This window comes from Daphnia carinata, chromosome 3 (assembly GCF_022539665.2).
Source record: "Daphnia carinata strain CSIRO-1 chromosome 3, CSIRO_AGI_Dcar_HiC_V3, whole genome shotgun sequence".
Classification (NCBI taxonomy): Eukaryota; Metazoa; Arthropoda; class Branchiopoda; order Diplostraca; family Daphniidae; genus Daphnia; species Daphnia carinata.
Window position 1 is genome coordinate 706,381 of NC_081333.1, and position 21,768 is coordinate 728,148.

A 21,768-nucleotide genomic window follows, 5' to 3' on the forward strand; every position below is an offset into this window, starting at 1 on the left:
TGCATCCAGTAGCCTACCAAGTGAACCACTCTGGAATGCCTTCAGACATTTTCAGTTTAATGCTGTGGTCTTGAGGCAATTGGTTTCTGCGAAGGAACTAATGATTGATTAGCTTGTCAAATGAGTTCCATCAGACGTGTTAACTACCAAGTGTTGCAACTCTGGGACTGAGTGAATGTAGCAGCAAAGGAGTTCAAGGAGCAAATATTCACTTCAATCTGTTACCGAAATTTAAAATGTATTGGTGTGCTTACCTTAGAACCCTGTATGCTCTGTTATCTACCTTTCGCTTAGTCAAGCTTGATGTAGATTTTTTCTGATAAGAAATCAACAATATAGTACTTCCCAATAAATTTTTTGGGTATGTGTAATGTCTAAGTACAAGAAATACAGAACATTTATTATGGCATTGACCATATATTGTGTTGAGGACTTGAGGTACATTCGTGTACAAATGCTGGAAACAGCGAACAACAGTATTTTCTAGTTCAACCCGATGCAATTGGATTTCAAACATGTCCGCCATCGATGTGGTGGAGATCGCTGGGGAAGAACAAACAAAAAGAAAAGAAACCCCATGGATCAATGTGTTGCTATCTGTGCTATGCCAGAAATTTACAGCCTCGAGTTTTGTTTTCGTTTAATATTTATTAATGTCGGTGAGCCTGGGGAAACTGCTTTTGCCTCCGCCCATTTCCACAATGATTCCACTTTATACCACTCCAGGCTGAAAGTACATGATACTTGGTCCCGAAGCCAACTTTCTGGTTTTCCTAACGTAGCTTTATAGAAAAGAGACGTCTGCTACTGAGGAGGGATTCTTAATGGTAAACATTTTTGTATACGTAACGTTGACAGGTAATTTTTTCTTTAATGGTGTCCTGATGTAAATTACGTGATTTGAGTGTAGTGGTTCGAGAACAGGTAAAGGGTCTCTTTCTCGTCTAATGATGTAATTTAACATTTTCATGGATAGGGTATAGTTGACAGTTAATTGCACAAAAATCCCAATATGGTGGACCCATTTAGTTATTTAGATGGATAATTTGAGTTGTATACGTGATTTATTTTTCTGATGGGTGTTAAGTTCGAAAACATGGCTGGCAGTTCAGAAGAAGAACAAAAAAAATTGAAAAGTGGCACAGAAGATTCAGAGGATGAGAGTGAAATTCTAGAGGAAAGTCCCTGTGGCCGTTGGCTTAAGCGTCGTGAAGTGGTAAGTGACAAAAAATGGTTCTACATTGTTTTTCTAAAAGCAAGAATTCCAATTCAGCATGTGTTTCATCTTTGTTGAATCCGTTTTCTTCAAAATATGCTATAATAAAATTCGATATTTTATTTGATTAATAATTTTTATTTTACATACCATTTCTGGCTACATAACATCATTTCAATTGTAGCATTTATTTTTGAATTTCAAGCTAAAATATTTTAAAAAGTTGAAGAATAGATAAACGAAATTTCTATACTAGTCATCCAAGTCTTCAGTTATTGGTTTTGTTACATGTTTTACCATTTTTTTGTAGGTTCAGCAGCGCGATGTCCCTGGAATTGATGCTGCGTATTTGGCCATGGATACGGAGGAAGGTGTGGAAGTAGTGTGGAATGAAGTTCGTTTCTCCGAGCGGAAAAATTTCAAGGCCCAAGAAGAAAAAATCAGCCAGGTGTTTGACAACCTTATCAAACTAGAGCACCCAAATATTGTGAAATTCCACAAATATTGGATCGACAGTCGCGACGATAAACCTCGAGTATACATGGGGAAATGCTTGATGTTGCCTTTTGCAATAACCGACTAAACATATACGCATATATCAGGTGATATTCATCACCGAGTACATGTCATCCGGATCGTTGAAACAATTCTTAAAGCGGACGAAACGCAACGTAAAAAAGCCTCCCCTTCAAGCCTGGAAAAGATGGTGCACACAAATTTTGTCGGCTTTAAGGTACCACAACATGCAATAGTTATTTTCATTAATAATTGATTTGGTTCTCTTAGCTTCTTGCATTCCTGTTCTCCCCCAATCGTTCATGGAAACTTGACGTGCGACACAATTTTCATTCAGCACAATGGGCTAATCAAAATTGGATCAGGTTTAAGTTTAAATTAAGAAAGATCATTTTTGTATGCGAAATAATTTACCAGTGTGTAATGTACTCGGGGATTTACAGTGGCTCCAGATGCCATTCATCAGCACGTCAAAACATGTCGTGAAGGCATGAAGAACACCCATTTTATCGCTCCCGAGTTTGGAAGTGAGGCGCTATTAATGTTAAGTGTATTGGACGTCACACCTTCCACTAAACTGTATCTTTTCTTCTTTTCTTTTGGTTTGTTTTTATTTTATTTTTTGTCTCCAGTTGCAGGAATGACACCAGCTGTGGACATTTATTCGTTTGGGATGTGTGCGCTTGAAATGGCCACGCTAGAAATTCAGGGTGCTAATGGAGAGACTGGCAGTCTGGTTACCGAGGAACAGGTGCAGCGTACCATCGAGGGATTGGAGGTACCCATCCAGAGTGACTTTATCCGGGCTTGCCTTAAAACAGAACCGGAGCTGCGGCCTACAGCTCGCGGTCTACTCTTCCACCGGGCGCTTTTTGAAGTCTCCCCTTTGAAACTCTTAGCTGCTCATACCGTCGTTCGTTGTTCAGGTATCACAAGAGAAGTATCCCTATCCACTTCCAATGATCAATCTCCAAAAAGCCCATTATTTAATCTTTGGAACGAACCGTCCTATATACCTTTCTCCCACCAACCCCACTGCTACTTGATTTTTTTGCCAATTTTTGGGCCATTCTAGTCAATACTTTCTGTAAAGCCAACATCTCCGAGACGATATGCGACAAAGTCGTTCAACGCCACTTCGGGCCAGGTATCATCGTTGCGGAAGTAAATTATACCAACTCGCCCCCGGTTCAGTTTACCATGGCTGACATTCCTGTCGCGGAAAAATTAGAAAAATTCGTTGAGGATGTCAAGTACATAAATTTTTTAACTTGTGGGTTTATCGTAATTGATACTCCCTACCTTTTTTGTTTATGCGTGCTTTCCATTAAAATGATTGTTTTGTCTTGGTTTTGCCCTCTCGCATTAGGTACGGCATCTATCCTCTAACGGTTTTTGCGCCTGTTCCTGCAGAGGCTTGCGGTCAAAGACCCGTTTCACCAGATACATCCGTCTCGACTGCTGCCGAGACACCCGAGCCAGTTGATGTAGAAGCTCGCCGGGTTTCCAATATGATATGCGATGTCAAACCAAAAGATGATGGAGCCGGCTATCAGGTAGTATTTTTTGCGAGTTTCAGTTGTTCAGTTGAATGGCTAAGAATAATTAATTACTTTTTAAATTTCAGATGACTTTATTGCTCCGTATGGATGATAAAATGAATCGTCAGCTGTCCAGCACGATCATGAAAAGTGATCACGCTCTGGCTCTTGCAGAGGAATTGGTCCATTATGGCTTTATCAATGAGGTTCTTAAGTTGTGTGTACTTCTAAGCTTTCCATATTTAACAGAAGACTAAATTAAGGTTGACCGCGAGCTGGTTGGTGCATCTATGAATGAAGCCCTTCGCAATTGTCTAGCAAGAAACGAAGATATCCCGTCAGTCAGTGGTCAGATGAATCTCTTAGATGACTATGGGGGTTCTTTTAATCAGATTCTCTCGACAACGTCACATACGGCTTCAGATTTGCACAATTCGCCACCGTGCACCAGTCCTGTCCCTTCTCCTGCTTCTCCGGTCCATGCATCCTAGCCCGCTCACTTCTCCTGTTTTGCTGCGCCATATCGTATTGTTGCTGCAAGTGCTATATGTGCCTCGGTTCATTAAATATACAGTTGTTATACTACTCCACACATATGCAATGTAGCTAAATATTGATTTTAGGTATCGAAAAAGGGTATTTGCTTTGTGAAGCACTTGGCTTGTGATATGCTAAGTGAAAGGCATTTGAATGATTTCTTTGTAAAACTAACACACGTTCCCTTCATTCTATTAATTAATTCAGTCCAATATTTTGTAGCCCAAACTGGCGACAATATAATTTTCGCACCTCTTCCACCACAATATTCTTGGATACAAAATCATAAAAAAAAAGCGAAATCCATACGATTTATAGTAAGGATAAATGTCATTTGTGTCATTTTATTTCTGTCACCTTATTTCATTTGGCTAAATTTCATTCTATCCTCAACGTAATTAAAAAATCAGTTCCAAGGTCATCTTATGGGAAGTTCACACTTTTTAACTCGTCGGCTTTAATCGTTTAAATATCAAATCAACCACAAAAAGTAAAGGCCAGACGAGCGCTAAAGCCTGTCGACAGAAAATCGGTAACAACAATTTAAAACATAAAACAGCAATTTTATATACGGAAGTATATTGGGTCAAGGTTTAATTCACACTTTTACAGGTATCAAGTATCGCTATGGTACAGTAACCAATTATCTTGTGGTAAAGTTCATGAATGAAATACCGTAATTTAGACGGTAACAATTCCAGAACTAAAAGGAGGCATATTGCTATTCATCATGCATAGAAAAGAGTTTAAAAATGAATAAATAAAGAAAAAGAGTAAAGAAAAATGATAAAGAAAAATAATAAAGAAAAAAATTCAAAGTGCACAAAGAAATTGGTGCGAAAATATGTGTAAAAAAAATTTATGATAAAGAGAGCAGGTCAGTCCAATAAATCTGGCATAACAGATTGAAGTGAAGAGGGGGAAAACCAACACTAAAGGCAGTGAAGACGGTTCTCGAAATGATCCTTGTCAGTGTGAGACGGCTGGAAAATCAAACAGAAACAATAATCAGAGAAAAACTTAAGAAAAATTTCCCCTTCTTACCAGTTATGCGTCAGAAAATGCAAGAAGTTAACCCAATGCCGTGCTTGCAAAAAGAATGCTTTCAAATTGGAAACATCAAAGGATTATGCGATCACACACATTAATTTAGTTTGGTAACAAAGCCTTTAACGGGGCAGTTGCTCATAAAAATTCGAATCCATTCGTGCAAAAATCATCTGGATAAATAGAAATTGAAGAAGTTTCTCGTGATGACTACCTCTTCCACCAATGTAAAAAATAGCAAAAGAACAAAAATCTACCATGCTGAACGATACTGAGAATCTTTTCATGCCGGTGTCACTACTACTAAGGCACTAGATTGGAGTGTTCAACCTAAAAATTAATTCAGTTTTCTAATAGCACAAATTGTAAACTAACAGTTTGAGTGGAATACAACTAGAGTAGCTACATTAATCGTTCTTCTTATGGGCATGCGTTTGGCCGTCTTCGGTCTTACTAGCTCTGGTTTCATTCTTGGCAGTTGAATCGGCACTTTTGCTTCCACCTCCGACAGCGCGCTGCATTGAATCCCATATGCCTCCGAAAAACACTGCGCAACACAGATTCTCGAAGGGAATGAATGGATCGTGTATCCCAAGCAAGAGTGACGACAACTAGTAATCACAGAATTTGACCAAATTAAATTTAAATGAAAAAATTATAACTTGACAAACAAGAATATTAATACCTTGAAGTAAACGAAGAAAATCACGATTCCGAAATAGACTAAGGCATGGGGTGCCGAGATCAATTCCGTTTTCTTGTCCAGAACAAAGATTATTGAGGCTACTATACATGCCTTGGTTGGGCTACAGAAAAAAATAATGTTACCTCGTGAAAAGAATTATTTTATCATCTAGATCTACAAAAAATCACTTACAAACTTGGCTGTAAAAATTCGAACGCAGTTGGAGTCCACACACCACGGATGAGACGTTCCAAAATTTTAATAAAACCAGCACCATTTCCTAAAATTTGATTTATTTCGTTAATTATGCACATTTTATCAGACTTATACTCAGCGAAAATATGCGAAGGTTTTAATTTACCTTTAACTAAACCGGTTATGAACAAAATCATCCAGGCGTTGGGGAACAATTTAGCTGCATGGTTTACCCCATCATATACTTTCTTACATCTGTATTGTAAAATTTGTGTTTAGCTATCCTTCTAACAAACTGGTACAATATAACTTACCTGTAGACTTCTTTCATGGCTGCAATCACTATTTTGACAGGGAGGAACTTTGACAGCTTGTAGACAACATCAAATGGTGAGTAGAACATTGCATACCACACTGCAGTAGCTAGCAAGACAGCTTGAGTATTTCTGAATGGAGTCAAAAGTGGTTCACCAAGGAATAGGGAAGCCAAAAAACCTCCAGCAAAAACAACCATCATAGTTGACAGCCAGCAAGCTATCGGATGTTTCCGCGAAAAAGGGATGGAGCCTGCACAGCAATTAAATAAAATCAGTGCAGTTAGTCAGGTTGAATAATACACAAATTTCAATGGAGAAAATATTAATGAAAATTATTTAGATTTATAGCCTTGGCAAAATATACAATGTTAATGTTAAATTTGACAAAATCAAGATCATGATACACTACATTTTGTTAAAACTTTACCCTGTTGATCATTCTATAGAATACAAAAATATCCTTCTGCAACAAAAGGGTCTAGCATATGGGCTGAGGCTAAAAATAACTTTTCTATCCAGTATGAACTAGCTCAAAAGAAGGTCAGAAAACAGTAACTAATGGTAAGTACATTTTGTCAAATAATACTCCATACCAAAGGTATACATATGTAACCTTTCAAAGTATTAAGATAATTATGGAAAGATAAGCTGTTATTTACCACTTCCCAAATCTTCTCGAACAGCCAAACAGCACATGACACAATGGGCAATATCAAAATAAGGCCACATTTTTAATTTAGTGACCTGAAAATTTAGAAAATGGAGTTTATTTATCTGCTTTAAGTAAACTTTCTATAACTTGAGGTCAATATAAAAAAATTAAAATTTCTTACCTGATTTGCAAGGTCCAAAAAAGCTTCTGGGTCAATCATTTTTGCTGTGGTACACAACTCACGATATTGAACAAAAGGTACAACGAAAAGTTGATTGATTTAATTCGTTAACTTTATTCCTGATTCTATTATTAGGACTATCCAATATCGTGCAGCAGGCTTGGAGGAGCGCGGAACACTGATCTAGGCTTCCGGGATCTGCCGGCTATCAGAGCTGCTATCGTCTGCTCACGGACTGCTATATCTATTGGCTCACATTTCACGAGGATCGTGGTTGTCTTTGAGTAGAATGAGTATAGCTCCTTAATAGCTAGCTAGGTAAGCGTTGAACAATTTTTGGTCGATCACTCATACAATTGATTTAAAGATAATGCTAAGCCATGAAAAAGTTAGTGCATGCCATCTGTTGTCACGGCCATATGTTGATTTCGATAACGGTATCAATCACAACATTATGATGAAATCCAGCATTTACCTGTCAAAACCAAGGAAATGACATTTGGGTAATGCACTAGATTGTAGGTTACATCGAATTAGACCTAGTATATGCTATAATATCATATTGACTTTATCTATTCCGTTTCTCGTAGTTCTCATTATGGAAAGCAAAAGCTTTGCGATCAAAACATACCGTTATCTTTTTTCCGCTCCACAGATACTCATTGTTGTGACTTAGTGACCATCATTATTTGATTCAGAGGTAAAGAAATTCTTTACTGTATTAACCTCATTGTGGTGTCCCTGTAAAATGCTTAGAAATTTTAAAGCATAATTCAAATAAATAAGAAGCCAAGAAATTCGAAGAAATGAGTAAGCGCATGACGAACGTTATAATGAATATATTATTAGAAAGCTTTTTTTAAGAATCAAGATTACTGCTGTTTATGTCATTTCATACTCTTATTGTTGATCTACTATGCTGCTATCTTAAACTTTTCTTTTGGGTTTGTATTTTTCCAGAATTCCGGAGCTCATCTTGTATTGTTCCTGTAACGAAAGTCACTTTGTAGTTGAAATAATGACCGTTAGGTGGCAAAAAAATTGTCCGTTAAAATGTAAAGTATGAAATGTAGGCCAAATGCTTAATCTTGGCTCGGTCGAGGTGAGGGAGACGTGCCAGAGTGAGGGCGCTTGTGTTTAGGCTGCTTGTGTAAGTGGGAGAGTGAGTGTGTTCTGGCTGTTCATAACTCTTGTCTGTATGGCAAAATTCCTTTAACTTGCGTTGATTCAAATATTTTATGTGTATGTGGATTGTACTGTAGCAGTTGGAGTGGAGGGCAAATCACGTTTTCCCTCTTTCTTTTACATGTGTGCATGTGTACACTTTCAGTTTCCACTTCGTTTTTCTGACAGCTTGAATGGTTTGGACCCGTTTTGATTTCATCTGCAGCCTTACTCAGCGAGGTAAGTTTGACCGTGCCTTTTGCTATTCCCTTTGATGACTTGCTGTTCCTGTCGTTTTCAGCTTACAGCCTTAGTCCTATATGGTAGCAAAACCCAGAAAATCTCTTTGAGCCTCGTTTTTTTTCTCCCCTTTTCTTTCGTTTTTTGCCTTGTAAAGTAAGAAAAAGGCTGCCATATTTCTTTTCTAGCGGCGAAAGGACAAGAGTTTCTGCATTAAATTGTATGAAAATCAAGGGTCTTGATTCGGATGAGATTTCAGTCATTCTGCTTGTTTATCGATGTGCTCTGCGATTAAGCTATCACAAGTGTAGGAATCGATCCGTACAGTTTCTTTATGTTAAAAAAAAAAAAAAAAAAAAAGAAATATTCGGCTATTGCTTGTTTTCTGAGGCATCGTTTTACAGGCATTAGTCAATATTCTGCTAGGCACCTATTCCCCCCCCCCCCCCCTTTTTTTTTCTCTCTTTATTTACACATTCCATTAAGTTTTTGTTTTGTTTTTGTTAAACTTGGTGCTTCGGCTTGTGGCTGGGTGTTAACGACAAAGTTTAAACTAAATAGTTGATGTTTGGAAGCAAATTGACTAATGTGGTAAATAGTGTGGTAATGATAAACCCTTTGATGACGGATAGATGTTGGTGCCTAGTCTTGTGGAAACCTATACTTTTCGGACAGATCGGATCATCTGTTTGGCGAGGTGATAAACTAGAAAAAATGCTGCCCTTCACGACGTGCTTCCTCGGTGGAAGCAGAGAAAGGAATTTCGTATTGCTCACCAATATGCCCGTTTCGGTCTCCACGGATAACCAGGTAGTTCTAAAAAAAAAAAAACCCGAAAAAGTGTTTTGGCTGTCGCCAAATGACTTTCTTAGTAATGTGATTGCCATGTGATCGCCACTTTTTTCATGGCCTTTTTTGTCATTTAATGTTCAATTAAAATCGACTTTAACTTTGAACATTAAATAAATCGCATAGTTTTGCTATGCAGTTAGCTCGCAGTAGTAGGCAGGCAGATGCCCCACAGCAGTTTTGTGTGCCCAGAATAAAAAAAAAAAAAAAAAGAGGATATTTATGGCGGAATTTTTACGATTTAGTTCTAACAGCGTCTTTGGCATCGAAAATCACGTCAATTTCCATATGCATATACATATCTTTCTTTTTTTTTTTTTTGTTCCATCGGCTCACAAACTTTCTGCGGCGGCGCACTGGAAAAGACCAAATATCAATTGCGTTCGTTAGTGGAAAAAGAACGATCTAATGATAGAGATGAGCACGTCTAGATGTTGCGGCGACTTCTTTTTTGTCCCTCGTCCCCCTCCCTCAAATGTACTCCCTGACTTTCTGGTAATTAGAAGGCGAAGAACCCTAGGAACTCGTTGATATAATTCCCCCATAGTTGCTGACTAGATTATTATTTTTTTTTTTTCTTTTTACCGACATCGTCCGCTCCTTTTCAACTGGATGGAAACAGCAGCGTAGACGCGATACTCGAAGAGAACGAGGTACTCATTGAGCCGTTGTATTTTTTTTTTGGATCGATTCGCTTCGGCGACAGTCAAACGGAACGAGAGTGACAGATTGGCGAATGCTTAAAAAAAGAGAGGAAAAGTCTGTGGATTTCATAGGTGGAAACACCTAAAGAATAAAAAAAAAAAAAAGAAAAGAAAGACGACCGATGCTGCTACTTACTGTTATAGCTCCATTCCGTCGAGCTCCCGTCAAGTCTCACGATCACTTAAAAGGCCAACGTATGGGAGTACAAGTATGGAAAGACCCATTCCGAGCCAGAGTAGATGCTTCCCTTCATAGTTTAGACATTGGGCAGACAACGTTTCTTTTCTTCTCTCTCTCTCTCTCTCTCTGTCTCTCTCTCTCTCTCTCCTTGTTGTGTACAATAATATATCGTGTAGGGGGGATTCGTAGTGTCGACTAAAAAAGGAGTCTGTCGTTGAACACCATTGATCTGAGCTGTGACGGTAACATCGCTGCACGCAGCCTCCCTTCCAATCGTTTGCCAGGAAGATATTGTGTGACAGGATGAGGGAGTGTCGCCAGTGTTGCAGAGGATGCGCACTCGAATCAGTGGATCGCCCGCTCCATCTTTCCGTAGTCATAGTAATCGTGGAGAAATAAAAAAAAAAAAAAGAATTAGAAAGATTTTTGCGTTTTTTCCAGTCCGGAGCGGAAACACTGGCAGGATTGACTCACAGTTTTTCGCTTTTGCAGTATATATCAATTTTACGGTCGAACAGTTGTAAAATAAAAAAAAAGAAAATCCCATCCAGTTTACATTGAAAAGCAAAAGAAGGAGAGAGACAAGCAAGGAGGAAAAAATAAATTGTCAACATGGTGAATCGGTGAATCATGTAAGGAAAGGACGAGACGATAAGCGATGCTTGTCAGTGTGGGTGTTGCGTCAGTGATGGGATGACGGGGAATTTCAACAGTGAATTTCTTTGATACGAATCGTAACTCGCAATGCCCAACTTGTGGCGAATGGTTGGTAGATGTTTCTGTGGCTGCCCGCGTTCGTCCGAATCCAAAACGGCCGATTCCACCTTGGTTGAAGTAATTCGTGTTTTTTCTTTGATCTCTGAATAATAACCCATTGCGTTTCCTGCCCTCTCTCTGCCAATAACTCAATCTTCCATTTGATCACGTGACTGCCTCTCTATTTCAACCGGAAACGTGGTTGAGCGGTCGAATCGATAGACGGCGACGCTGTCTTGATTATCGATTGGTTCTTCCCTTCCGCCGGATCTGAATTTCATTTTTACATCCGTCCACGACATACAAAGCCAAGGCTTTTCAAGGATTCCACCTCAATGATTTAAGCCCGCTTTATATTTCACTGTATTTTTTTTTTTTTTCTTCTAAACGATAAATCACAGGTGGAAACAAGTAGGCGTGTGTAGAATGCTTCAATCGAATTCCGCTTGAGATAAACAAGAACTCACTCTTAATAGTGTAATTCATACATTTTTAACATTCGCTCAAAAACGAACGCTTAAAAAAAGGAGAAGGGAGGGCGGACATGGAACTTTAGTATATGCAAACGGCATCGGTCGTCAATAATGAGCGACTGTTGAGGGTTATGTTGCGCACCGTCAAAAAGTGTCGAAGTTGACTTGATGTCTTTTCGTTTTCCAGTTTAGTGCGCGCTTCCCTTTTTTGTTTTGTTTTTTTTTGTTCCTCCATCCTTTATTTTTTTTTTTATTTTCTCTGCAAAAGTGCTAAGTGTCTTCTTTCCATATCGTGAATTGGCTATGGAAATGGGCAGCGGTAGGCCCCCGCGATGATGAATGCAAACGGGCTTGTAAGCGGCGCCGCATGCTCCGCAGCCAAACGGCGCCTGGCTCTAGGATATGAAAACTATATACGCTCGAGGCTGCCGTTGATTGGCCTAATGACGTCCTGAGGAAAAAGAAACTTTTCAATAACACAGAGAGAAGTTGTGAAGAAGAAAGAAAAAAAAAAAAAAAAAAGAAAGCCATACAGTCATGCCAGTGGGTGTTTGGCGCCTACCGATAATGGGGTACCATTGGGTTTTCTAAACAATTACAAAAAAAAAAAAAGAAGAGGAGAAAACGAAACAACAACAAGAAGAAAAAAAAAGAAAAAAAAAAACAACTTATTTTTCTCCTCTTTATATATTTTAAACTTACATTGTATTTCGCTTGGCTCATCGTCGTTTGCCGCCATTTGTGTCTCTTAAAGATCACCAAGTGCATATTCAAATGCATTCAATCACGGCAGCCTCACAACCCCCCTCCTCCCCAAACCCGCGCCGGCTGTCGGATTCCTTTTGATCAGACATTCCACTTGATCAAGCCATAAAAGATGGATTAGCAAAAGGGGAGGGGGAAATCAATCAGTCGCAAGTCCGACATCCTCCAACTACTCAGACTTCCCTTTTTGTTTTTGTTTAAAAAAAAAAAAAAAAATCGTTTTCTTGTTGTTTTCAATTTATTCTCGGACACGGTGAACTGTCGGGAATGACGAAACAGTCAGCGCCGAGCGTTTGTGTTTCTCTCGGTGTCGATGTTACCACTCACTTTGGGTCCGTCCTCTTGTTGTTGCTTCACGACAACGTGCCCAAAAGGGCAGCTATTTTTATTGAACGTGAATGCATATCGATTGCAGTCGCATAATGAATGTTGGATGCCATTGATGGTTTCTTGGCGGTCAGCCCGAAAGCTTTGCCTTCCAAGAAACGGTGACATTCAGAAGCAAGTTCCTCTTGCCTTATTTTATTTTTATTTTATTTTATTTTATTTTTTTTCTCTCTCTTTTTGTGTGTGTGTTGCTGTTATTGCTTTTATTTTTGGGGGGTCCTCGGCATTTGGACCTGCCTCAGCCAAAACAAAAGGAAATGGTTGGATAGATGGAGTGTGCAGGCCATTTCCTGTTGGAGACTTGTTTTCTTCCTTTTCTCCCCTCTCCTTTTAATTCCTATACATATTTCTTTTTTTTTTTTTCTTTTTCATTTGCACACCAGTCTACTAATGGCGGGGATTCTCTCTCTCTCTCTTTTTCCCTCTCATCGCCAACCCATTCTTTTATTACGATATATACTCTCAGCGGTGGTGATATGGCGGTGGCGTTTCAAAGATGCTGCTAGACGCACATACACACCGCTGGCGACTGTTTATCGATTTCCGATCGTGAGGCAGCTGTCGTTGAACGTCACTCTTCTTCTTTAAAAACAAAAACAAAAACAAAAAAGAAAGGGGTGAAAATGGAACTGGATCATTGATCGGCTCCGTTCATTCGGTCACCGTAAAGGAATTGTATGTTAACGGCGTGCAGACGGACCAAAAAAAAAAAAAAAAAAAAAAAGCGCTAGGCTAAAAATATCTCACGTCTTTGAATTGGGAAAATTTGTGCGTCGGTTTAAGACATATGGCCCTTTTCGACTGGCGAACTTGTTGGCGCTATGTGAAAAAAGAAAGAATAATGTTATGCATAAAAAAAAAAAAAAAAAAAAAAAGAGGAAGGGGGAACGAATTGACCGCCTCGGGACAGAACATTGTTGAATGACTTTCGGGAATGGTATTTATCGCTTTTGCAAGTCGTTGGCTAATCAATCCAATCAGATGAAACTGGCTCGGTGGAGGCCAATTCACGACGTCGCCACCGGGCCAAGCCAATGTTGTATAGCATAATAATGATCGGGAGATATAGACGAAAAAAGGCACAAGAGAAAATTTCTTGCTTCTTCTATAGAGAGGAGACGTGGGTTTGGGAACGGGAAAGAAGAAGAAGAAGAAAAAAAAAAATGGTTACATTGAGAAGGAGGGTCGTACCGATTTGCCGACTCAACGGCGCCACACGAAGTCTACTGGCTGGCACACACACACACACACACTCACTAGCCGACCGACATTATAGCCGTCGACAAGCCAAACTCGCAGCCGTATGCAGCGAACACGATAGTTTTTCTTTTTTTTTTTTTTTTTTTCTTTGAATTTTTGAGGAAATGTTTTTTTTTTTTTTTTTTTTTTTCGTTTTCTTTCATTATCATTTATGCCGTTTTTTTTCTTTTTTTTTTTTTTTTCGTTTTATTTTTCGGTTTCCGTCTATAGACTATTCGATTTCCCTAACAAAGGGTAATAGGAGTCACAAAGGAACATGATGGCTCACCTGTTGGAGCAGGCTCTTGCTTTCAAAAAAAAAAAAAGAAAGAAAGAAATAGATGTATTATGTTCGGCCTGGGAAATGACGGAGGGGAATAAACGGACAGCGACATTTGTCGTGGCTTTCCTGTTTATCTTGCAAGTGGACTCTCGATTGCTATTTTCGAACGACTCGAGAAAAAAAAAAAAAACTCTGTCTGTCTGTAAACAAATCAATGAATGTTCGCCCTCCCATTTTTACCGTGATCTATAGCTTGTTAGCTAGGGTGCAACTCTAGACGGGAATTCTTTATCACGAATATGCATAGGCGGACGACAGAAACACATGGAAAAGATGAAACATGGAGGGAAAGAAAACAAAAACAAAACGAAAACATTCTTTTTTTTTTTCTCCCCAACATTTTTAAGACGTGAGTACGCACACGCGAGAAAGAAGAAGAAAAAAAAAACATCGCCCCGAGTAAGTTGCTTGCATTCCTTTCTAACATGGGGTTCGGCAACCTGACGGATGACGGCGCGACTGATCAGCTGATTGGACTCCCGAGTCGTACCGCCCCAAAAAACGAACGACACGTTTATCGTTGCCTCCCCGCAATCAGCCCGAGATGCACAGCCAAAAAAAAAAAAAAAAAAAAAATACTTACTGAAGAGGAAAACATTTGAAACTTAACTTTAAAAAAAAAAAAACTTCTTTTGCTAACTGTCGACTGAACTCGGATCGACTCGTTAATTTCCCGAATATGCGTTCACAAGGCTCATTGATTTTTTTCTAGACTTAAAAAGTATTTCATTTTCTTTTTCAATTCTTGCTTTCCTCCTTCGCTTGTCCATTCCTTCTTTTCTTCCTCCAGACCTTTTTGTTTATCATGTTGCCCTCGCCGTTGCTTCCATCTGCGCCCGTATTGCTCGTCAGCGTCTTTGCTGGATCGGCTGCTTAACAGTCGGCTGCAAGCTAGCCAACGACACACGTTAAACCGATCGGCGGCTTACTGAACACGCTTCCCCATGTTTCTGCATTAAATTAAGACCAGCTTCGGTTCAGTTCCTTTCTCGGCTGCACTAAATAGCTACTGCCAACTTTGATTATCGCCACGACGAACAAGTGCTGGATTTCGATGGGCGAACTAAAGTGGCGGATAAATTATCAACCTGTTCAAAGTGTGCCAGCGTTTCTTAAAGCCAGAAAAGAAGGAAAGTTTTGATGAATAGCAGTTTCCGCAAAAGATCCTAAGATGCGTGTCGGCGATTGTTCCTGAGAAAAAAGAATTGTAGGTTGTGTCTCCTCGCGGAGCCTTTTTTTTTTTTTTTTTTTTTTTTTTTTTTATGACGACCGAATCACGTGAACACACAGTTACCTAGTAAATCTTTCTTTTGGACAGTTGTGAGCAAGAATAGAAGCAATCAAAATTTATTTATTTATATATATATATATATTTTATTTTTTCCAATGATGGCATTCCGTGTTTTTCCTTTTTTTTGCCAGACGGTTGTTAATGTGAAAGGTTCTTAGCCAATGCAAACACAGGCGCCGATTTAATGTGGGTTTATTTGATTGAAACATTTACCATGACCTATATCTTCCCCAATCTTCCTAGCAAATTCGTAAATGGCGCTGAAAATGCATTTTCTTTTCGGCAATCTTAAACATTCAGAATATTTAAACGGAGATTTGTTTTGTTTTGTTTTGTTTTTAATCGTACGCTCGGTCCTAATGTCTGCTAAATAACATGTGGGCTCGAAAAAAGCCGCCATATCTTTTTCTTAAATAATCGTTTTCCTTTCGAAATGCAACATTGTTCTCGAATCTTTGCAATTGAGGGAAACAGGTTACAAATAATGCAACTACTCGTTGGCGGTTTCGAGTAGTCGGGGTCACGCCTTCGTCAGCGTGAGAGGTCCCTCATCTTAGAGTGTATGTGCAATGTAATGCTACGGCACGTACTTGTGCCCGTTTCGGCCTTCAAAAAAGACAAAAAAAAAACAACAACAACGAAAACAAAACAGATGTGTTATCAACTTTTCATGGGGTATTCCATCGATTGTTGATTGTTATCTTCTTCCTGTGGTTGTTTTATTTGCGCCGTTGTTTTATGTCCGTGCCTGGCTTTTTCCACATTCTTACCTAGATGTTGCTTAAATCATGACATGCTACGGATGGTCAACCCGTCTAGAAGCCCCGAAATATTTTGTAACAAGTGCCGTGTTCCATTGTTCATACGTGGCTACGATTTGGAATTAGTGTCAGGGTCTTTTTCTTCTTCTAACCCATGCTGTTGTAGTTTGTTTTTTGTTTCCTTTTGTCGAAGAGTATTTCTTTTTTTTTTTTTTTTTTTTTTGTGCGAGTACTAACGAACTGCGTCATGGCGTCTGACGTGACCCTCCTATCCTTAATTGCCATCGACTGGTCCTCTTTGAGGATTGATTTGTCTGTTTCCCAGCCAAACGCAATGGCCCATTTAACACTTTCCCAAATAACTCAAGTGTGGAAACTGTCGGAATCGAAATCGCGTCTGAACTTTAAAACCGTTTTAATTGTCTTTCGTTAACGATAAGCGTCAGGTGCGGGACTTCGACGGCTAGACGTTGCAAAGAATTTTTGTTTCCATAGAAAAAAAATATCTTGAAGTCGACTGTTATCCCCGCCGGGAGGAGGAAAAAAAAACGCGTCGGAAATGTTTGAAAAGCAATTAAATAAAACAGGATGCATTGATTATGCAAATTTCCCGGTCGCGTATCTCAAGCCTTTCCTTCTTGAACCCGAATTAAGCATTTTTTTTTTTTTTCCGCCTTATACCAGTTTTCCGGTTACGCGTTAACTGCTGAGTGTTGCAGAAGATTATGCAATTTTTGGACTGAACTCTGGAATAGATAATGTCCTTGATTACGATTACGTTTCAGCTCCTTTGTCTCGTCCGAAAAAAAGAATGCCGATTGAATTGTGTGCTGGCGACCTTCGCTTCTTTTCCTATTTGCCTTTAGCGTCACTCTTTAGACTCTTATCGTTCATGTGATTTTTGTTTTTTTTTAAATTTAATTTTCGATTGTTTTTCTTTTGTTTCCCCTCCATGACTGGCCACAACAGAGCAAAGCTTCGTTCACCTTTACCGAGAGACCTGCATGGAATAAGGCACAGCTGAAAGGTAACACGATCTTTTTTTTTTTCGTCTGCTCGGCTTCGTTACCTTACGAAGGCAATAGAAATAAACGCGTTGAACAATGACGAAATTGTATTTAATAAATAGTTATTTTCTTTCTTTCTGTTTTTTTTAATAGGTCGTCAAGTCACTAGCCCATCTACGAACAAGCCCCTCCACATGCCAGATCTAGCCGAGGAATCTAAATCTCAGTCGGTATGTTATTTAATCGTTGATTGTCGGAATTTTCACCACTTCATTTTCTTGATTGCTTATCGATTGGATTCGGTCACCTGTTCTCCGACATCTGGATCCTGAGTGCAGCTAGAGAGACAGGTGCGCCCATGCTGGTCTCACAGCGGTCGGTTTCTCACGCTGCACAAACGACGGAAAAAAAGGCCACCCACTCGGGCTATGACGTCGGACCAGGCCCTCCTTGATGACCTCTATCACGGCCCCACGCATGTTAGTTGCTTATCTTTATTTTATTATATATATTTTTTTTTCTCTCTCGATGCAATCACAGCATCTACACGGCTTAATGCGTATTGAATCGATTCAACTCATCGATTTGGCTTTTGTGCGGTGTTGTTGCAGGTACTTTTGGCGAGAATCAGCGAATGGCCTTTCAACGCTTTCGCCCTGGACAGAGCTACTGGGGGTAATACACCCTGTGATGAACCGGCCCCCCCTTTTTTTTTTTTTTTCCTTTTCATTATTCATTTGATTATGTTTTGCTATCAGGACGACCTCTACCAACCCTCTGCTTCCATCTGTTTCACCATTACGGACTAATGGCGCACTTTCATCTCGATCCTGTCAAAGTCTGGAAATTTTTTAGTAAGTCAGCCTCCTTTTCGCATGAGTCATTATTGAATGGCGTACAATGTCTAATCTCATCACTAGGTCTAGTAGAAGAAGGCTATCACAGCAACAACCCTTATCACAACGCCATCCACGCTGCTGATGTCACACAAGCCATGCACTGTTTCCTTCAAGAAGAAAAGGTGATTTTAAAGATTTGCATTCATTTTTCATATCTTCAACATTTTATATTTGTTTGTTTATTTATTTTTTTTTTTGTTTAAATATCGATTCCAATTTCAGATGCGTCGCCATTTAACTCCACTGGAAATTGCCGCCTCACTAATTGCTGCCATGGCTCATGATCTGGACCATCCTGGTGTTAATCAACCATTTTTAGTGGCCACTTCCAATCATTTAGCGTCTCTCTATAAAGTGAGCTTTTTTTTTCTTTAAAATACAGATGATTGATGAGGGGGGGAAAGAAAAAGGTCATTACAAAGAGATTACATTTTTTTTTTTTTTTTTTTTTGTAGAACGCTTCCGTGCTAGAAAATCATCACTGGCGGTCGGCTATGGCTTGCTTAATGGAAAGTGGGATGATGGACGGTCTGGAACGCACTTCGGCTCACGAGTTACAGCGTCAAATCCAGTCGCTAATTTTGGCCACTGATATCGCTCGGCAACAAGAATTTCTCAGCGCATTTCAAGTACTTGGCCATTTGATTCCGCCCTTGTAAATTAGCTTTTATTTAATCGTTTTTCGCTTTCCTTTTGTGTGTGTGTGTGTGTGTGTGTGGGCTGTACGAGTTTAACAGATGTTTTTTTTTCTCCATGTTTTTTTTTTTTTACAGGGATTTTTGAACAATGACTCGCTGGATATGCGAACGGGAGATCACCGTCACTTTATGCTGCAAATTGCACTCAAGTGCGCCGACATCTGTAACCCCTGTCGTCCCTGGGAAGTAAGTCGTGCTTGGAGTCTGCAAGTCAGTGAAGAATTCTATCGCCAAGGAGACCTGGAACGACGTTTGGGCTTGTCTGTCACACCATTGTGCGATCGCTACACTTCGTCCGTTTCAAAGATCCAGACTGGGTTTTTCCGATTCATCGCCGCTCCTCTTTTCGAAGAGTGGCACCGCTTCCAAGCCACTCCACTCTCTTGGAGCATGTTGAACTACCTCCGCTCCAACAAGGTAATGAATTCGCTTGTTTTTTTTGTTTTTTTGTTTTTTTTTTTGTTTTCAATCGATAAAATTTAGACATATTTGCGGTGCTAACGTGTGTTGGTATTGTTTCAGCTTAAATGGGATTCCATCTTGAATGGCGAAGAAACGGGTGACGCAAGTTTGGCCGAGCATCAGCTGCGCGATCCGGCCTGGTCGGAACTTGGCGTTTTGGAAATGGGTATCGAAAAAATCCACTTGAGGAGGGCGTCGCTACCTGTCGGACGTTCTGGTCTGTGGACGTCGAACACTGCCAATTCTTCTCGAGTGTCGGATGTCGAACGCTCAATGGAGGAGGACGGCTGCAACGTCGTCACGGAGTCTTCTGATGTAGAATCTCACCCGCTTCGATCTCTGTTACCGGTTGAAAACCATGATGATTCCAGCCTGCCTGATTGCGTCGCTAGCGACAACGCGCAGACAGCAGATATTTCTCGACTTCCTGTTGGTCTTCCAGCACGCCTACCTCATCGGCGGGAGAGTCTTCCCTTCAACTTTCCTGATCGGTCTCGACCCGAATGCTTTCTGAGGCAAGGACGGCGGGAGAGCTTACCAACCGATTGTTCGAGAACTTTGAATGCCTCCGACGTTCTTCCTGAATTGAACATCACCTCAATGGCGCCTCTACCTTGGAAGAAGGAGAAGAGGGCTAGTCAGCCCAATTGCGTTCAACCAGCTACCTCTGTTCCGTCCACTTCTTCAGATCCAACTTTCGGATGCGCAGATGAGAAAGAGAATATCGTTTCGACTGCCTATCTCAAAACGGTGACACAGTTGAAGGCCTAGTCTAATTTGTTTTGTCGGTGTCATTTAGTTTAACGTTGCGTTTGAATTCATTAGGAAACGTCCCGATTAACACTAAGAAGAGGATCCGCCCCAACTGCCCTGCATCCGCTAAACTGGCTGGATAGTCCGCGCAGCAAACGCAATTCTTCGATGACGCATTTTGGACGTCAGGGTTCACTCAGATTGACAAACTTGGACCAAAGCGAGCCAGGTCTTCGGCGTCGCGGATCGTTGCCATACGAGCTCGGTAGAAAACTCTCTGGTCACGATTGCATCGTTGGTCGGCTCATTCCAGAGACTTCCGATTGCGCGAAAATTGACGTTGGAGTGAGACGCGGCTCGGCCCCCTCAGACTTGCTTCGTAACACGGGCGCTTCCATCGCAAGTTGCTGGATCCAGCTTCGCGATCGAGTGAAAATGAAGGTCGGCTCTTTGCGCATCAGCGTCGTGTCATTTTTAATTTTTCGTGATTTGGACGTTTCTAGGGTAAAGAGATTGCGTTGAGTACCGGGACTGGGTTGATGAATGACAGTGGATGTGGACTTGCCGTCCGCGAATGCCGAAGACGCTCACTCCGTCGGCGTCGCTCGGGAGGGCCGGAACTCTTCGCCTCGGTCGTCCGCCGTAGTAACAATTTTCCTTCGGCTCAGCTGCCTCCGCTACCTCAAAGTGCTACCTGCACTCATGCCAAATTAAAGGTTTCATATCGCCTCGTCTGTCCGCATTCTATTTACCAGCACCCAAAAAATAATCTTATGTTTTTATTTTCGTTTCGTCATTTCTAAGCAGAGGACGTCTTCGTTATCGCCACCGGAAAGTATCAATCCTATAGTAGGATCTGGAGATTGTCATCGCGATTGGCTTCTACTGGGAAGGCGTGGTTCTGGTGCACTTGAACTCTTGGCTGGACTTTGGCGCCAGAATCGCGATCGATCTGAACGCTCCAGTTTTGAATCAGATGATTCTCTTTTAAGTAAGCGAATCGAATTTCTGAATTATTTAAGCTGTCGTTCTCAAAATGTTAGTGTTTTGTTCTTATACAGGACCCCACCGTCAGCGGTTGTCAATGGATTCTTCTTCGTCATCAGACGGTATCCCATGCTCAGCCCTAGAAGAGTACTGCCATTTGGTGGGCCATGGGAGGACTCAGCGAAGAGGGTCATGCCCAACCGACCATTCCGTTTTATCAGGTAACAATTAACGATGGGTTGGCGATGTTCCGTATGGCCTTATATTTATTTGGACTGAACAGGAAGCTCCAGTGCGAATTTGACGCAATTGAACAGCAGATAACACACGGCGTACATGGATCAAGTTTCCATCGGCAGCTTCTCACTCTGTTTGATGGATATTTTTATACATGATTTATTTTCTTTTTTTATGAAGCTCAGTGTTGATATCTTTAAACAGAAACTCTCATCCTTTTACTTTCTTTCAACGGCTGAATGTTTTTGCTCAACAAAAATGACAAACGAAATTCCACCAAAAATTGGAGAAGAGGAACAAGATGAGGGAGCGTTGTTGTCAAGCGTTTTTTTTTTTATGTTCCAAGGGATTGCTGGCTCCCGTCGATTGTGTTGCTTGTATTGTGTGCATCTTCTCTGGATACTGTTCGTTCCTGAGTCGTGCGTGTAAAATTTCCTGTTCCCGTGCAGTTTAGAGAGACTGAAGTGGCAAGCGAACGATAACAAACAAACAAAGATTGTTCCTACCACCTGTATGTCTGGTTCACTTCACATTCCGTCATGTTGTAGCCAAATTTAGTTTTTAATTTTCACTTCACTGCCTTTCTTTTTCTCTTACCTCTCCCTTTTTTCATATTTTTTTGTTCAATATTTTGTTAAAGAAATGCGTCTAAATTTTATGTCAAGAAAAGAAAAACACAACCAGA

The 21,768-nt window shown here is 40.4% G+C and overlaps 3 protein-coding genes across 12 annotated transcripts; 2 read left to right on the plus strand and 1 right to left on the minus strand.

Annotated features, from left to right (window-relative positions):
• Positions 1-809: 809 nt before the first annotated feature.
• LOC130692888 (nuclear receptor-binding protein-like) lies at positions 810-4,070 on the plus strand. Of its 3 annotated transcripts, XM_057515973.2 has the most exons (11): positions 810-827; positions 1,088-1,216; positions 1,527-1,751; positions 1,819-1,949; positions 2,003-2,097; positions 2,176-2,259; positions 2,365-2,658; positions 2,808-2,985; positions 3,102-3,288; positions 3,360-3,479; positions 3,537-4,070. In XM_057515973.2, the coding sequence occupies exons 1-11, from the start codon at positions 825-827 to the stop codon at positions 3,762-3,764; spliced, it is 1,674 nt and encodes a 557-aa protein (XP_057371956.1). In that variant the 5' UTR covers positions 810-824; the 3' UTR covers positions 3,765-4,070. The 3 variants fall into 3 exon arrangements, with proteins under 3 accessions (XP_057371956.1, XP_057371957.1, XP_057371955.1); XM_057515974.2 differs by lacking the exon at positions 810-827 and having other exon boundaries at positions 992-1,216; positions 2,826-2,985; XM_057515972.2 differs by lacking the exon at positions 810-827 and having other exon boundaries at positions 995-1,216.
• Positions 4,071-4,372: 302 nt separating this feature from the next.
• LOC130692901 (trimeric intracellular cation channel type 1B.1-like) lies at positions 4,373-7,097 on the minus strand. Of its 2 annotated transcripts, none has more exons than XR_009001587.2 (8): positions 6,888-7,097; positions 6,714-6,798; positions 6,052-6,304; positions 5,904-5,992; positions 5,735-5,822; positions 5,543-5,663; positions 4,855-5,468; positions 4,373-4,793 (listed from the first exon to the last, which is right to left on the minus strand). XR_009001587.2 is itself a non-coding variant. In XM_059494407.1 (8 exons), exons 1-8 carry the CDS (start codon positions 6,924-6,926, stop codon positions 4,780-4,782), a joined length of 846 nt encoding a protein of 281 aa, XP_059350390.1. In that variant the 5' UTR covers positions 6,927-7,097; the 3' UTR covers positions 4,373-4,779. The 2 variants fall into 2 exon arrangements, 1 of the variants encoding a protein (XP_059350390.1); XM_059494407.1 differs by having other exon boundaries at positions 5,312-5,468.
• An 893-nt stretch (positions 7,098-7,990) lies between these two features.
• On the plus strand, positions 7,991-21,366 carry LOC130692882 (uncharacterized). Of its 7 annotated transcripts, XM_059494778.1 has the most exons (18): positions 7,994-8,083; positions 8,150-8,291; positions 8,924-9,101; positions 17,010-17,067; positions 17,201-17,277; positions 17,386-17,526; positions 17,659-17,722; positions 17,806-17,901; positions 17,968-18,068; positions 18,169-18,300; positions 18,402-18,575; positions 18,720-19,061; positions 19,167-19,856; positions 19,932-20,300; positions 20,363-20,575; positions 20,664-20,850; positions 20,903-21,067; positions 21,130-21,366. In XM_059494778.1, exons 3-18 carry the CDS (start codon positions 9,006-9,008, stop codon positions 21,168-21,170), a joined length of 2,946 nt encoding a protein of 981 aa, XP_059350761.1. In that variant the 5' UTR covers positions 7,994-8,083; positions 8,150-8,291; positions 8,924-9,005; the 3' UTR covers positions 21,171-21,366. The 7 variants fall into 7 exon arrangements, with proteins under 7 accessions (XP_059350763.1, XP_059350762.1, XP_059350765.1 ...); XM_059494780.1 differs by having other exon boundaries at positions 7,991-8,291; positions 20,921-21,067; XM_059494779.1 differs by having other exon boundaries at positions 7,991-8,291; positions 20,667-20,850.
• Positions 21,367-21,768: the final 402 nt, after the last annotated feature.

What these genes read in the sequence shown, in the direction of transcription:
- LOC130692888 (XM_057515972.2), top strand. Translation starts at nt 1,076, where the DNA reads ATGGGTGTTAAGTTCGAAAACATGGCTGGCAGTTCAGAAGAAGAACAA. An exon ending in AAATTCGTTGAGGATGTCAA is followed by an intron (nt 2,986 to 3,101) that starts GTACATAAATTT and finishes CTCTCGCATTAG; the next exon opens with GTACGGCATCTATCCTCTAA. An exon ending in ATGATGGAGCCGGCTATCAG is followed by an intron (nt 3,289 to 3,359) that starts GTAGTATTTTTT and finishes TTTAAATTTCAG; the next exon opens with ATGACTTTATTGCTCCGTAT.
- LOC130692901 (XM_059494407.1), bottom strand. Translation starts at nt 6,926, where the DNA reads ATGATTGACCCAGAAGCTTTTTTGGACCTTGCAAATCAG. An exon ending in GCCATGAAAGAAGTCTACAG is followed by an intron (nt 5,993 to 6,051) that starts GTAAGTTATATT and finishes TTTACAATACAG; the next exon opens with ATGTAAGAAAGTATATGATG. An exon ending in GAATTTTTACAGCCAAGTTT is followed by an intron (nt 5,664 to 5,734) that starts GTAAGTGATTTT and finishes TTTTTTCTGTAG; the next exon opens with CCCAACCAAGGCATGTATAG.
- LOC130692882 (XM_059494778.1), top strand. Translation starts at nt 9,006, where the DNA reads ATGCTGCCCTTCACGACGTGCTTCCTCGGTGGAAGCAGAGAAAGGAAT. An exon ending in AGGAATCTAAATCTCAGTCG is followed by an intron (nt 17,278 to 17,385) that starts GTATGTTATTTA and finishes TCCTGAGTGCAG; the next exon opens with CTAGAGAGACAGGTGCGCCC. An exon ending in CCTGGACAGAGCTACTGGGG is followed by an intron (nt 17,723 to 17,805) that starts GTAATACACCCT and finishes TTTTGCTATCAG; the next exon opens with GACGACCTCTACCAACCCTC.